Here is a 14,508-nt window from a genome sequence, read left to right as displayed (position 1 = left end):
CCAATCTGATCTGATCGAATATGAATCCATCTCAAATGGAACAGGTTCAATCCAATCCAATGAACATTTTGGACCATTTTATATTGGTCTAATTCAATGTCTGAACTGTCCAATCTGTTCAAATTAGTTTTGATTTAGATTCGTTCCAATCCAAACCTGATCCACTGACACCTGCATTCTCATTTTCTATCAATGAACTGGATATTAGTTCAATCTGACCCAATCCAATATAAAACTATTATGAATGGAAATCGTATAAATGCTTTGGACCACTAAATTTGGACTGGTCCGGTTAAATGCCTTATTAGTCCATACAAACCGTCCAAAATCAATACCGGTCCATTGACACTCCTAACCAGTAAAACTTAGACTCAATTGTTTGGCTGTTAACCGAGCCGAATTTGGCCACATTCCCCGGATGCCCAAATGAATTCTCTTGCACTATTAGATTAAAGGACCATTTGGGAGGGCTGAAGCTTTCTAAATTTATTTATTTATTGGGGGTGGAGGGTTTGTGGAACTAAATAATGGGGGTAGCACATCCCCAAACCCTGATGAAGGTGGGACTCTGTCCCGAATCTCCACTACAACAACAAGCCAGAGACTTTATTATAAACTGAACCAATTAGCACCTTCAGAGGGCTGTAAATGTTCTGGAAAGCATATTAAGCTCTGTAACATACACAATACAATTTGAATTGTCTCATATGCTACATCAGAATGAATAGAAAGACTAGACTAAAGGAAAATTGAAAAATAAAAATCAGAATATGATACTATATTCACTGTGATTTCCCCAAAATGTAGTTTTATTTAAGTTCTTTGGGCAGTTGATTTAAAGTCGAAATTAGGACACTTGGTCCAAAACTAACAAACCTCAGCCATATCCCAAGTTCTTACCCTTAATTCAATTGGCATCTTCCTTGCGAGTTGCAAAGTAAGGTGCCACAATGGCTTCATAGATGAATGCCGCTCCCTGGATTTATGGGCAAATTATATGACATTAGAATTATATTTAAGTATAAATTTAGCTTCTCAAATTGTACATATTTAAAGTATATAAGAAAAGAAATACCATGGCTCCAGAATAGCTTAAAGCGAAGAAGAAGACCTGCTTTATCTGCTGATACATGGGAAACCTATGCAAGGATTTGCAGCATTAATGTCCATTATAATAGGAAGTTGGTGCATTTTCTTTTAATATTTAATTAGAAATAGTAAGAGGACACTACCTACCATAAAAAGGCTTTTTCATAATCCTCCTCAAAAACATCAAGAATTGCAATAATTATCCTGCAATGAGGTAATGCCTGAGTGTTGCATATGACAATGGGAATATGAAGCAAGACATTAGCTTAATTTTGTTGAGCTTAATATGTGTGTGTTTAGTAGTTCCCAAAAATTAAAGAAAAAAAATTGTTACTTTTAGCTCATCTCCCACACCTATACTGATTATCTCCCACCTGAATCCACCTCCTTTTAGCAATAACATTTCATAATCCATATCCATTAAGACCAGCTCCTTTCTGTAGATATTTGGTTTCAAGACAAGTAGAAAACCTAAAACATCAAGTGTCGCATGTTTTGTCAAAACTAGTTTGCCACTCATGATTCCGTTGATCTAACCTACATGTGGCCTAGCTTGTTGTACTTTGAGCCCACTATATAAAGCCCATTTGATTAAAAGTAAGGCCCATATACTTGTTGTGAATGTAATTAGGAAATGGAATCTTAGCTCCCTCCATATAAAGTTATGTATTCTTCTTTCATTTGAAAGAAAATAATAAAAAAAGGAGAATGAAGAATGCTGTCTTCAGTCTAAAATAGTGTTTGTATATATATACAAGTGATGTTCTTCCCCTAAATGGTGGTTTAACTCTTTATTCTCTTTGAGTTGGTGATCTATCAACATAACAATTAGAACAAATAGAAAATATACTCAAAGTTCAATGTATCCAAACTTTCGATACAAAATTTTGTGTATCGAGCAATCGATACTATTTCCTTTTTCTTTTTAATTTGATTTTTTGACAGGGGACATGTCACATCAAGATTTACCATACAAAACATTTCAAATAATCAAACTCCCATCTATTAGCATATTGGTGATTATGAATATATATAAAAAAAATAATTATGTTATCTACTAGAAATTTCTCTAATTAAAAGTATCATCTTTGTTCAAATATTTTTTTTGGTTTTTTTAATTAATTTGATAAACTTTGTTAGAATATTGTGGGATTAAACTCATGAGACGCAATTTGAAACTTTGAGAGAGAGTAATTAAGCAAAGGTTACAACATGGAATAAGTTTATCAGAGAACCAATTTGGGTATATGTTATGTAGGAGGTGTGTTTTGATGATTCATAACAAGGGGGATTTTAAGGGGTATATCTTCCATAGCATGAGAGAAGAATGAGCAAAATGGAGGAAAGGCGAATACCACTTGGATTAAAAGAAAAATTTCATAAAATAATTGTAAGGTCAACTATATTATTTGGAACAAATCATGGCATTGGATACTCAGGAAATAGCATACCAAAAATGTGTGTGTGTCAAAAATGCATATGTTGAGATGGATAAATAGAAAACATTAGAAATGATTGGATTAGAAATTAAATCATTTGAAAGACCTACAAATGGCTCCAATAGGTCATAAAATGAGAGAAAGTAGATGAAGATGGTTTGATCATGTGCATAAAAGACACCTATAACACCCATAAGAAGGGGCATGAGTTGTAGTAGTAATAAATGATTTGACTGCTCATGAAATATGAAATCTAAATAGTTAAAAAGATATTAAAAATGTCTGAAATCTAAAAAGAGACATAGTTTCTTTTCAACTTTTTAGAAACTTTGAATAAAAAAGGTTGTTTGTGTTGGATCAAACCTTCAGCATTTGAAATTAAATTCAAAATAATATTGAAAAATATGAGTAAATTATAAAAAATAATTTATTAAAATTGAATAAAATTAAAAAATGCATATCAATTTATAAATAAAAAATAAATTATTAAGAGTTAAAATAATAATGAAAATAGAAATGAAGGCCATGAAGCAATAAACAAAAAGTTAATAATTACCAAATTAATATCTTAAAAATATTAAAATATTTAATAATTAATAATTAATACAAATATAATTTATTAAATAAGGACAAAATTGGAAATAACCATCACTGTTGCTGAGAGTTGCAGCGGCGGTGGCAAGAATGAAGAAGAAGAAGAGAGCAGAACTTCCCAGCAGCAAATCTCCTTTCTCGAACTAGGGGAGGAGTCGAATGGCCTAAATTTTTGGCTTATATGAAGGGCATTATGGGTCATTTCAAATTTTTATGGGGCTCTTTTGTCTTTTGCCCATGTCTGAAATGCCTCTTAGTGCGTTAAGCACCTAGGGAGGCTCTTTTCTACTTGTATATAAAATTGGGTTTCAAATCTGAAAATCAGACCCAACCCAAACGTAGGTGGCATCTAAAAAGCAACATTTTCAATCTTTAGGTCTGAAAAATACTATCAAGTGCCACTTTAATAATGAATATATCACTAAATAGAACAGAAGAAAAGAGCAATATTCATTTCGCTAACCCCATATAGTTGGGAGAAGGTTTAGATGATGATGAACTTTTCAGACCTTGCAATTCTCTTAGTTTCAAAATGAGCTTTTCATTCATTCATACAAGAATAACATTCAAAATCATTTGAGAAATAAAGTTGAAATACAAATAGCAATTGAGAGATTGAAATTAAGCAATAAAGTTTCATTGCATCAATTAAGAGGCACGAAAGCAATGCTTCTTAGAACTGAAGTTAGCCACAAATGCAAAACATCACAGAAATAATGTTATATGCATTAAGATTTGAAAAGCATTTTTAATTACCAATATTTACACCAACGGCGGAGTTCTTCAATCTCGGCTTTATTTTTCTTCACAATTGTGCAATAAGCGCGATAGACATGGGCCACATATCTTAGGAGCGCTTTGAAATTCAACATCTAAGACACATGGAAATTTAATTATCTTTCACAAAAATAAAAATAAAAGTTTGTGATATGTAGGGTTTAAGAAGTGCAAAACATGATTGATCATATAGATTACAACTTTGGTCATGAAACCTCTAGCATTTTGCAATAAGAAATTGAATCTTAAAACTAAATAAATAAAGGGAAAATTCTCGATCAGTATCTTGTAATTTGGTTCGAGTAATAATTTGGCCTCCGAACTTTAAAATGCGACAATCTAGTATCCAAATTTCCAAAATGTGACAATCCAGTACCTATTGTTAATCAGCCATTATATTTGAAAAGTCAAAAATGCCCTTTGAATGCCATATAATTCTCTTTGTCAACCATCCAAACGTTGACAAAAAACTGAACAGTCCAAAATCCTAGCCTCTTCTATTCAAAAAAATTGGTGACTGTTTAGAAGAATCTAGAATTTGGGACTGTTGATTTTATTGTCAATGTTTGGATGGTTGATAAAAAGAATTAGATGGCATTCTTAGGGCATTTTTGACTTTTCAAATGTAACTTAACGGCTGATTAACGAACTACTTAATGGCAGATACCGTGTTGTCACATTTTGAAAGTTCGGGTATTGGATTGTCACATTTTAAAATTTTGAGTACTGAATTGTCACATTTTAAAGTTCGAGGATCAAATTGTCATTCAAACCAAAATACAGGATACTGATGGAAAATTTTTCCATAAATAAATAAATAAATTCAAATATCTTAGCAAACTATAAAAACTATAAACTGAAGATAAGTTAGTTTATTTGTGACTATGATGGGGATCCATAAAATTGTTGGGGGCCACCGACCCATGGTTGTACAAGGTTTTAAGTATCGTTACACTCAATGTGAAAATTAGTATATGAAGATTTTATTTGTCTATCAATGCTTTTTTTTATTTCTTAATTTTTTTTTTTAGTTTGATAGTTAAATTATGTAAATGCCACATACCTATTTAACATATATAGCAAATTAAAATACCTAAACTCTTATTTATTTACATATCAGTGACCCAGAAAATTGATATGAGAGGGTTTATAACCCTCCCAAGTCCCAAGTCCCAATCCTAGTGGTAGTGGGATTTGATCCCAGGTCCCTGCTACAATGAATCAGAGATGGTTGGATCGTTTGATCCGTGACCTAATGACATTTCCAGTTTTGTCAATGATCTCAGTTTGACAACACTACTGATACAAGTTACAAGCTTTAATCTCTTGTTCTGTTCTATGTCCTCAGAGATCAGAAAGTTACAGTAGAGTGATCACATTCAATCTGTAAAATTATTAATGTAAAGAGTACCTGAAAATTGTTGATTTCAACCTTTGTGTAGTGGCCAGTGAAAATCTCTAAGAGTCTCAGTACAACGCTAGCACGTTTCAGCAAACGTTGAACATTGAAAACCCAATCTAAAATTACATGGATGTCTTCCCCTTTCCTCCAAGGCGGTAGAATGAGGGGCCCTCTCTAAATTCACATACAAGTATTAACTTCTGATATTATAAAGAGCAAATTAACATAGATTTCAAAAACCAGTAATTTGCTTTTTTTTTTTTTCTCTCGGTTAGAGTTCAAAAGAAATCTTACCCAGATTGCCAAGATTGAGGGATGACATAAAAAGATGAGAATGACCAGCTTTTTCTCACCTACTGGTAGGCTACACAAGGATAGCAGAATTCAGTTATAAGAATGTGAGACCACACTTCTCAATGTTTATGAATAATACTAAGAGATCAAGCTCTGCGTACCTCGATATCAAATCATCTAAAATATCCCCAAAAATATCAAGCAATATGACTGTTATCCTGCAATGATATTTAAAATATTTGATGTTAAGTGATTGTTGATACAAACATATTAGAGTATCATAGGAATTTATGGAAAGGAATTGATGTCTTTTTTTTTTTTTTTGAGTAAAGAGGTTTTCATTCATCTTAATTAGTAATCTTAGAAGATACAATGCCTGTAGAAAGGGAAAATCTATGATGGGAAGATATATATGATATGGGAAAGGCTTTCATCAATTACAACTCCTTGTGAATTTGATGAAAATCCATCTCATTGGTTACTACTTTTATGACGCTGGTTGATTGGTTATAAGTTGTTTTAGGTATCATGTCTTTCTGATATCATAGTCAAATTGACCAAATAGTAAGAGACAATTACAATGAATATAGGTGATTAAGAAACCGTCTCTAGTATGCAATTATAGTATTTAACACACTACTGTGGAGATGGAGAATCCACCACCAAAAAGTCAATAACTATTCGGTAAAATACAAAACCTTCCCTAAATTTTTTGACAAACATAAAAACCTCTCTAAAACTTCTAAAGAACTCAACAAAAACCTCCCTTACATCATTAACCCAGACCAAAAACCAATAAAACTATGAAATTTCCCTTGATTAATCCTGAGGGTGACATTAAAATATTTTAAAATACCAAAATTGCCCCTACTTCCCCTTCCTCTTGACCGAAAATGAGGGAAATCCTTCCCTTGATCTCCCCTCACTAGTTTTTCTCCTTGATTTATTCTTTCTCCTTCTCTCTTCTCTGTCCCCACTCCTCATTGTCCACCACTCTCTTCCAAGAGCGAGAGCAACCAAAAGGCATTGTTCATCTTCTTCACAATGGCAGCAAACAAAGTTTTGGCAACTACCAACAACAACATCCTCGAATCTCTCTCATTCTCTCCTCTCTTCTTCTCTCCCCTCTCCCACTTTTCTTCATTTTTTCTCTCTCCCTCTTTCTCTTCTTCCCTATCTTCTGTTTCTTCCTTTTCTTTCCGTTTTCCCTTCCTCTGTTTCTTTTGACCACTGCTGCAACTCTCAGTAGTGGTGGTATGCTTTCTCCTCACCACTTCTTTCTTTTCAATCTCTCGTTCTCTCTCAATTTCCCTCTCTCTCTCTCTCTCTCTCTCTCTCTCTCTCTCTGTGGCCCCCCTATTTGCATCCTCTTGATGACATATCAGGTCTCCTTGCTTGCAGCGGCAGTTGAGGCCGAGACCGAGGTTAGAGTTAACGATCCTTATTTTCTTGTGTTCTTCCTTTTATTCCTCCCACTTCCCTGAATGGGTTCTGGGTTCTGTTACTTCTTTGTTTTGTTAACCTCTCGGTGCATAACAGATCTAGATATAGAAGATTGGCATTTAACACCAATGTTGTATTTGGAGGGTAAGGTCCAGAGATCTCAAACATTAATTCTTTGATTTTTCTAATGGCAAGGTAAATCTGTTCTTGCATCCACACTTGATGAATATGTTCCATTTATTGGGGAAAGTGAGTTTAAATTTTGAGAGGAGAATCAGAAATGGGTAATCAAGCAGAAGAAACATCAAAATGTGGTGACCCCCCTCCCCCCAATTCTCATCACCTCTTAGCAACTTCCTTCCTCTTATTCATCTCTCCTCTTTACCTCTCATAATCCCCAATTGATCACAGATCTTTTGTTATTTGATTTCATTGTCGGTCGAATTGAGTTCTAGTAGCAGCGGCAACCTAGTCACACCCGGCGACCAACTTCTCGGTTGCAAATCTCCAACCACCGTGGCTGTCCAAGAGCGAATGGTCAACACACTTTAGTTCTCCCTATGTCAATCGAATTCCACAGACCTAAAAATCTTTACAATTCCAGTATTTTGTAATATTGCAAATTTTGCATCACGTTCAAAATCTATTGTAAATTTTACTCCCGAAGAAAAGCCGCAGCATCAAATTGAATAGGGGTTGCCACACGGAACAAGGACGGGTTGAGAGTGAACTCCAATGATCTCTAATAACAATTTATCTCCAGCTTTATCAGCTCCCATTATATTAATTTTCAACAATCCAACAAACCAATTCGTTTGAGACGGGTAATAATTTGAGACATAAATGTGTTTGGTTGCAGTATAATTTTATTTGCACTACTACCAATACAAATATTGGTTTAATTTTGTTTTGGGCTTTACTTTATTTTGTTTTATTCGAATTGCAATTAAACAAAAATAAGGTAAAATTTAAAACAAGAATAAATCAGAATTTGCACTCAATTCATTTGCAGTACTATAATTTTGCATCGGTTTAAATAGAGTTACACTACAACCAAGCACAGTAGAGACAATTAATGGATCCAAGGCATTGGTATTTGGGTACCTATGAAAGAAACCATTCATCGCTTGAGATTGCATGATAATGGCAATGGCTTGTTTCAAATTTCAAAAGTAGTTTTTTTTTGCTTCTATTCAAAAGTAGTTCATCTAGATGCCTCCAAATCAACTAAAATAGAGTAGACTTGAAAAGGAAGAATATTTTTTTATTTTCATTTCTAGAGTTCAGCTGGCTGGGTTAACCGGTTAAATATAAACATGTACTGAACTGACCCAATTGATTGGTTTTGTGCCGTTTATTTGGACCGAATGGTCGAACCATTAACCTTAAAACCGGTCAAAACGGTTCCGATTTGGAGTCGTTTTTTAAAACATTGAATTTAGTGGGTCTCTAACGCCCATGTTAAGACTCAAGGGGAAGGAAGGAGAGAAAACGAGAGAGCCCTTACTACACACTCTCGGGGATCCAGCACTGGATGATTCCAGTCGATAGGATAGCAGCATATCTAGGGGAGATCACATGCGCCCCCATGTAGGAGATGCTCCCAATACACGGTTAGGATATGCTGTGGGCGCGCATATGTGAATTGGATCTAAGGTCTAAATAAAGAGTCCATGAATTGAAAAAAACAGAAGTAACGGGGGGTAGAGCTTCTTGGTATTACCAATATTCGCACCATTCCCGTAGTTTTCGCCGGAGGTGTGGGTCTTCGGCTTCCTTTTTCTCAACATCTCTGCAGCACTTGTAAGCATCCAACAGTTTTCCGACATACATTCTGCTTCTGCCCTCCAAAAACCCAGACTCAATACAGTCAATCCCTCATCACTGTAAGAACTGCATGAAATAAATGAAGATATTCCGGTTTTACCTTCAAGTCTGATGACGTTCAAATTCCGTTTGAGCTTGAGCTTGAGCTTGAGCTTGCCAGAGAGATGGACGGTTTCAGTGTGGGAAGTAGAGGAAGGAATCGGCATGAACCTGAGAACTGATTTGGATGAAGGAAAAGCTTCATATTGTGCATACTTGCTAGATCGAAAGAGCTTTTGAGGGTCAAAACCCTTTCTTTCCTGGATCCTGAGATTAGGCTTTTGCAATTCGGTTAATTCTTCTCTTCCTCGTTTCGATGTTGGAGCTTGGCTACTACTTGCTGACTACAACAAGATCTGGTAGTTGGTGCTGTGTGGTATGATTGAACGGGCCGGAGACCGGATCACAGGCTCATAGAATGGTCAACAGAGCTTGTACGGGGCTAGTATTAATGGCGTTGAGTTGAGGCTGATGTGTTCTGTATATATAATGGAATCTGAATACGATACAGGGACTGTATCATAATAATAATAATATTAAAATGTGGAGAGGTTTCCGATCAGAAATTGGGTTGACTAAGGCTTAATTTCATATCATGCCTTTAATATTACTTACCATGCATGAATGAGTTTCTTTATGCACACCAGCCTGCAAATTAATGTGCCTAGAAGATTATAGGCAAGGCTGGAGCAGATCTCACAAACCCAGTATAATAATATACACCAATGCCCGCTCTTAAATTGGCATCAATTCGAGCTAGCACCTATCCCAATTGTATCTAAGAATTCTGAATTCTGACACTGAGTTAAACCATCATTTTCCCTAATATATAATCAATTAGCAAAGTAGAGAAAATAGAAAGAAAATGACAAACATTACAATATAAAGAACACAAAGATTTCCCATTTACGGGTTTTAAGAGAAAAAATCTACTAGCTCTCAAATGCATCCAAAGTTTACACTCCCCAATTTCTCACACTCTCTTGTTCTCTTTCTTGGACTCCTAGATATCAGATGACTTTCTGTTTAAGGTATACATTTATGTGAGAAAACCATAAACCAGATTGACCTCACAAACTGTTAACAAATTATGCTACCGTGATCTCTCGTGAGATCACACTTATGAGTCTAGAGATTAGCCATCCCTATATCAACCAGAAACTGGGACCTACGAGTCCAACCTATGAAATCATGCTACCGGGAATCTAGATAACTTATGAGCTTGGGTCTCACGAGTCCACATGATCAGTTGCAAGTCTGAGCAATTTGCAAGACTAGATGTGTGTTGGATCAACCAACCTGCAAGACCAAGCAACTTGTGAGATCGAATATTTGTGAGATCCTTAACTAGGGGTGGATTTGAGTTGAGCCAAGCCAAATATCTAGCTATTCGAGCTCAGTTCCCCAATAAAACATCATGCTCGAGTTCGATTCGGGTTAGAGACATGAGCTCGAGTTGGCTCGAGTCAAAAGCTTGTAAGTTCGAACTCAAAAGTGAGCCAAACATTCTATAAAAATAAAAAAAAGACAAAAATTAAGAATTATGAAAAATAGTTATTATATATATAGATAAGTATGTATGTGTATGCATACTAAAAGCTCGATTAGGCTTGCGAGCCTCACGAGCCAAGCTTTATTGGGCTCGAGCTTGACTCGATTAGCAAATAAGCCTATATATTAGGCTTGAGCTTAGCTTGAAGGTCGGTTTAGATCGAGCTGAATTGAGTTTTTCATGAACCAAGCTCAAATAGCTCGTGAGAAGCTCAGCTCATGGCCACTCCTACATAACAAGTCTATTTGGGCTTAGTAGCCCAAGCCCTCCACTTCCACCACAAGCCATATGATATTTTGCTTTCGGTTTTTTCTTAACTTGTTCGAGTTGGGTCGTGGAGTAAATCTCAACTAGAATTCAAGGCACCAACACAACACATAGTGTTTTCAACTTTTTATCCAAAACTCTCCTTACTTTTCTGGGATTCTCTTAAACTTAGCCATACTTTTACATGCCTCTAGAGGGAAAGCTTCCTAGGTTGTTGGGGTTGGAGAATGTTCTCCACATGACAACTTTTAACCACTAGAGATCCAAACACCCCCTTTCACACTACTAGAGAGACCAACACTTGCAAGAGAGATCCTTTTGTCCTGATGGAGAGACATCCTCTCCTCTCTATGTAAAGCTTGTATTTTGGTAACTTTAATACCTTTGTATCACATTATGGTTGTATTGTACATGCTCCCCTTGTCAGATCCTTTAGTACAAATATTGTATTTCAGTAAGCTTTAAGCTTCTACTCCCAAATCTAGTGTTTTTGTGTTATGGTTGTATTGTGCTCTTTTTCATAGTTAACATAAAGATTGTGTGGTAACCAATAAGAGAATATGTTGGCACTGTTAGCATGACAACCACATCACCACTAGATACCAATCCGAATGAGATCCAAACATGGTTGTATCTTATCCAATAGGATCAACTACTCCTTAGTTGGTTGTTGTCATCGCTTGTAGAGTTGGTTATCGCTTAACTCATTGGATGTCAAACCACTAGAGAAGCATGGAAAACCCTAGAGAACATATATGCCTCTAGATATAAAGCTCGAGTTACCTAGCTTAGCAATGAATTGCTTGTCGTACAAAAAGAAAGAGCACCTATGAGAACTTATCTACAAAACATCAAGAACATCTTGAACAGTTTTGCTTGGTTATCCAACTTCTCTCCAATGGTGAATTATTTTACTACACTTTGAATGGTTTTGGTAGTGAGTTCGATGCTCTAGTTAGCTCTCTTACCACTCGAAAGGATGATCTATCATTGGATGATTTTCCAATACTCTTGATCAATCAAGAAATCATATTTGAAATGTGCATGACTCCATCCACCACTGTCTTTCCCTTGGTCAATTATGCTGCCAAAAACAATCCTGGTATTGGGATAACACTACCAGGATCATACCCATGCAAGACACACAAGCTCATTAACCTGGAATCCTATGCTTATCTTTTAGTTGGCTTCCTTATATATCTCTTTTTAAATTATTGTTATTAGTATGTTTACGTATTGTAATCAAACTCTCATTCTCATTAATATAAATACTCCTCCTCTCAATCATCGAGAGTGAAATTTCCTTTCCAAGTTTAATGTTCTCTATTATGGTATCAGAGCCAATAAACAGCCCCACCATGTCAAGTAGCAACCCATCTACGTCTATCCAAACTTTCTACCAAGTTCAAACTCTAGAGCTGCCTAGTATGAATATTACTCAACTAGTGACAGTGAAATTGGATCGTTGCAACTACTTGCTATGGCATTCACAAGTTTATAATGCACTCAAGGGTATAGGTCTGCTAGGCTATGTTGATGGGTCATATCCATGCCCTGCAAGATTTCTCACAAGTGTTGAAGAGACCTCTTCTAGTACCAGATCTAGTGAGAGCAAATTGTCAATCCAGATTACCTAACATGGGAGAAACAAGATGCTCTTCTACTGAGTTGGTTGTTGTCCATGATGACAGAAGAAGTTCTTGGATAAATGATCATATGCATTATGTCAGCCACATTATGGAAAATAGTTGAAAGACTCTTTGCATCCAAATCACGTCTTCGGATGATGCAACTTAACTCCGAGCTCCAACTTCTCAAAAAAGGTACGCTTCCCATGGTAGATTACCTTTAAAAAGCAAAGTAACTTGCTAATAGTTTATCTGTAATTGGAGCTCCTATTTCTAAAAATGATCCTAAGCTCCGTACACTAATGGGCCTAGGCCCAGACTATAGGGCTTTTGTAACTTCTATTAGCACTAGATCTGAAGATCTCACTACTGAAAAACACCAAGGGATGCTTATAAATCATGAGCTTCGTCGTGAGTATTATAGAATAGGGTTAGAGGCAAATATGTTCAATGCTAATGTTGCTCCGCGAGGTCAAAATATCAAAGAAAGACCAGCACCGCATCGTGAATACAAGCAGGACACTCCTTCAAAGAAGAACACAAACAGGGGGGGCAGCGATCAAATACTACCACCTCTCAATTCTCAGATGGCCCATGCCAAATTTGTAAGCGCAAAAATCACATTGCTGTTAACTGCTATTATCGTTACAGCAAGAAGACAGATGAACCTACGGTGGTATATGCCACATCTACAATAGCCTCCAACAATGATGCAGTGTGGTACCCAGACTTGGGATCCACAAATTATATCACAATGGACCTTAATAACTTAAAGTAACACACTGAATATCTTAGCACTGATTAGATCAAGATTGGAAATGGAGCAGGTTTTCCTATACTCCATACTGGTTCTTCCTTTTTGAGTACTACTACGCGTCCTTTAGTTTTGAAAGATATCCTACATGTTCCCTCCATTACAAAGAATTTGCTATCTATGGGCCAATTATGCTCCAATAATGATGTATTCTTTAAATTTTATACTAATTCCTTTGTTGTGAAGGAACTACAATCCAAGAGGATACTTCTTCGAGGCTTGAATAAAGGAGGACTCTATCAACTTGATCCAGGCGGGCTTCCTCATTTTAGCTCCAATTTTGCCTTAGTTGGAGAACGTTGCTCTATCGACACATGGCATCACTGGTTAGGCCATCATTGTCCTTGTGTCGTGCGCCATGCAATTTTCTCAAATAAACTACCTTTGTCTTCTAAAAATAAATCATTAGCCTTTTGTTCAGCATGTTAGCTTGGCAAGAGCCATAAATTGTCATTTCATTCTAAGAAATCTAGTGTTACAAGTCCTCTTGATTTAGTGTTTGCTGATTTATGGGGACCCGCCCCTCTTGCTTCTTTGCAAGGATATAAATACTATATCTCATTTGTTGATGGTTTTACTAAATTTATTTGGATATATCCACTTCATTCTAAATCAGATGCTCTCAATGCCTTTATCAAATTCAAACAAATGGTGGAACATTTATTGTGTACTACTATCAAATGGTGGAAAATTTATTGTGGGTCTTTTGTCTTAAACGGAATCCAAATGATAGTATCAATCGTTACAAAGCTCGGCTTGTTGCCAAGGGCTTCACACAGTAGACTGGTATAGACTACACTGAGACATTCAGCCCAGTTGTCAAATTAGTGATTATTTGAGTTATTCTCTTCATTGCAATCTCACGCCGATGGGCTATCCATCAATTGGATGTCCAAAATGCTTTCTTACATGGCGATTTACAGGAGACCATTTACATGCGACAACCACCAGGCTTCTCCGACCCTACCTATTCGAATCATGTATGCCTTTTGCGTAAGTCCTTGTATGGGCTTAAATTGGCTCCACAAGCCTGGTACTGGAATCTTAGTGCCTTCCTTCTCAGTGATGGTTTCTTTTGTTCCAAATCAAATACCTCACTTTTCATCAAGAAAGATTCTACCTTTGTGTTATACTTCCTTATATATGTAGATGGCATAATCTTGATTGGTTTTGACTCCCATCTCATATCAGATTTGATTCATTGTATGGGCCAAGCTTTTGCAATCAAAGACATGGGCCCAATAGGTTACTTCCTTGGGGTGGAAGCTATTAGGCTTAAGTTTGGACTCTTTCTTCACCGGCAATGTTATATAATAGACCTTCAATGTTTACATCTACACGAC

At 36.1% G+C, this 14,508-nt stretch overlaps 1 protein-coding gene across 1 annotated transcript; it reads right to left on the bottom strand.

Annotated features, from left to right (window-relative positions):
* Positions 1-627: 627 nt before the first annotated feature.
* Positions 628-9,375, bottom strand: LOC104601359 (uncharacterized). The gene is made up of 9 exons (XM_010264650.3): positions 8,966-9,375; positions 8,762-8,878; positions 5,757-5,813; positions 5,596-5,665; positions 5,311-5,475; positions 3,879-3,994; positions 1,237-1,293; positions 1,076-1,139; positions 628-976 (listed from the first exon to the last, which is right to left on the bottom strand). Exons 2-9 carry the CDS (start codon positions 8,869-8,871, stop codon positions 908-910), a joined length of 708 nt encoding a protein of 235 aa, XP_010262952.1. The 5' UTR covers positions 8,872-8,878; positions 8,966-9,375; the 3' UTR covers positions 628-907.
* Positions 9,376-14,508: the final 5,133 nt, after the last annotated feature.

Source organism: Nelumbo nucifera, chromosome 2, assembly GCF_055504915.1.
Source record: "Nelumbo nucifera cultivar China Antique chromosome 2, China Antique-T2T, whole genome shotgun sequence".
In the NCBI taxonomy this organism is placed as follows: Eukaryota; Viridiplantae; Streptophyta; class Magnoliopsida; order Proteales; family Nelumbonaceae; genus Nelumbo; species Nelumbo nucifera.
This window is presented reverse-complemented; position numbering and strand designations above follow the sequence as displayed.

Excerpts from the sequence above, each read along its gene's own strand:
- LOC104601359 (XM_010264650.3), bottom strand. The coding sequence starts at position 8,871 with ATGTATGTCGGAAAACTGTTGGATGCTTACAAGTGCTGCAGAGATGTT. Across the intron at positions 5,476-5,595 it reads CCTCAATCTTGGCAATCTGG|AGAGGGCCCCTCATTCTACC; the intron begins GTAAGATTTCTT and ends ATGTGAATTTAG. Across the intron at positions 3,995-5,310 it reads TTGAAATCAACAATTTTCAG|ATGTTGAATTTCAAAGCGCT; the intron begins GTACTCTTTACA and ends CATGTGTCTTAG.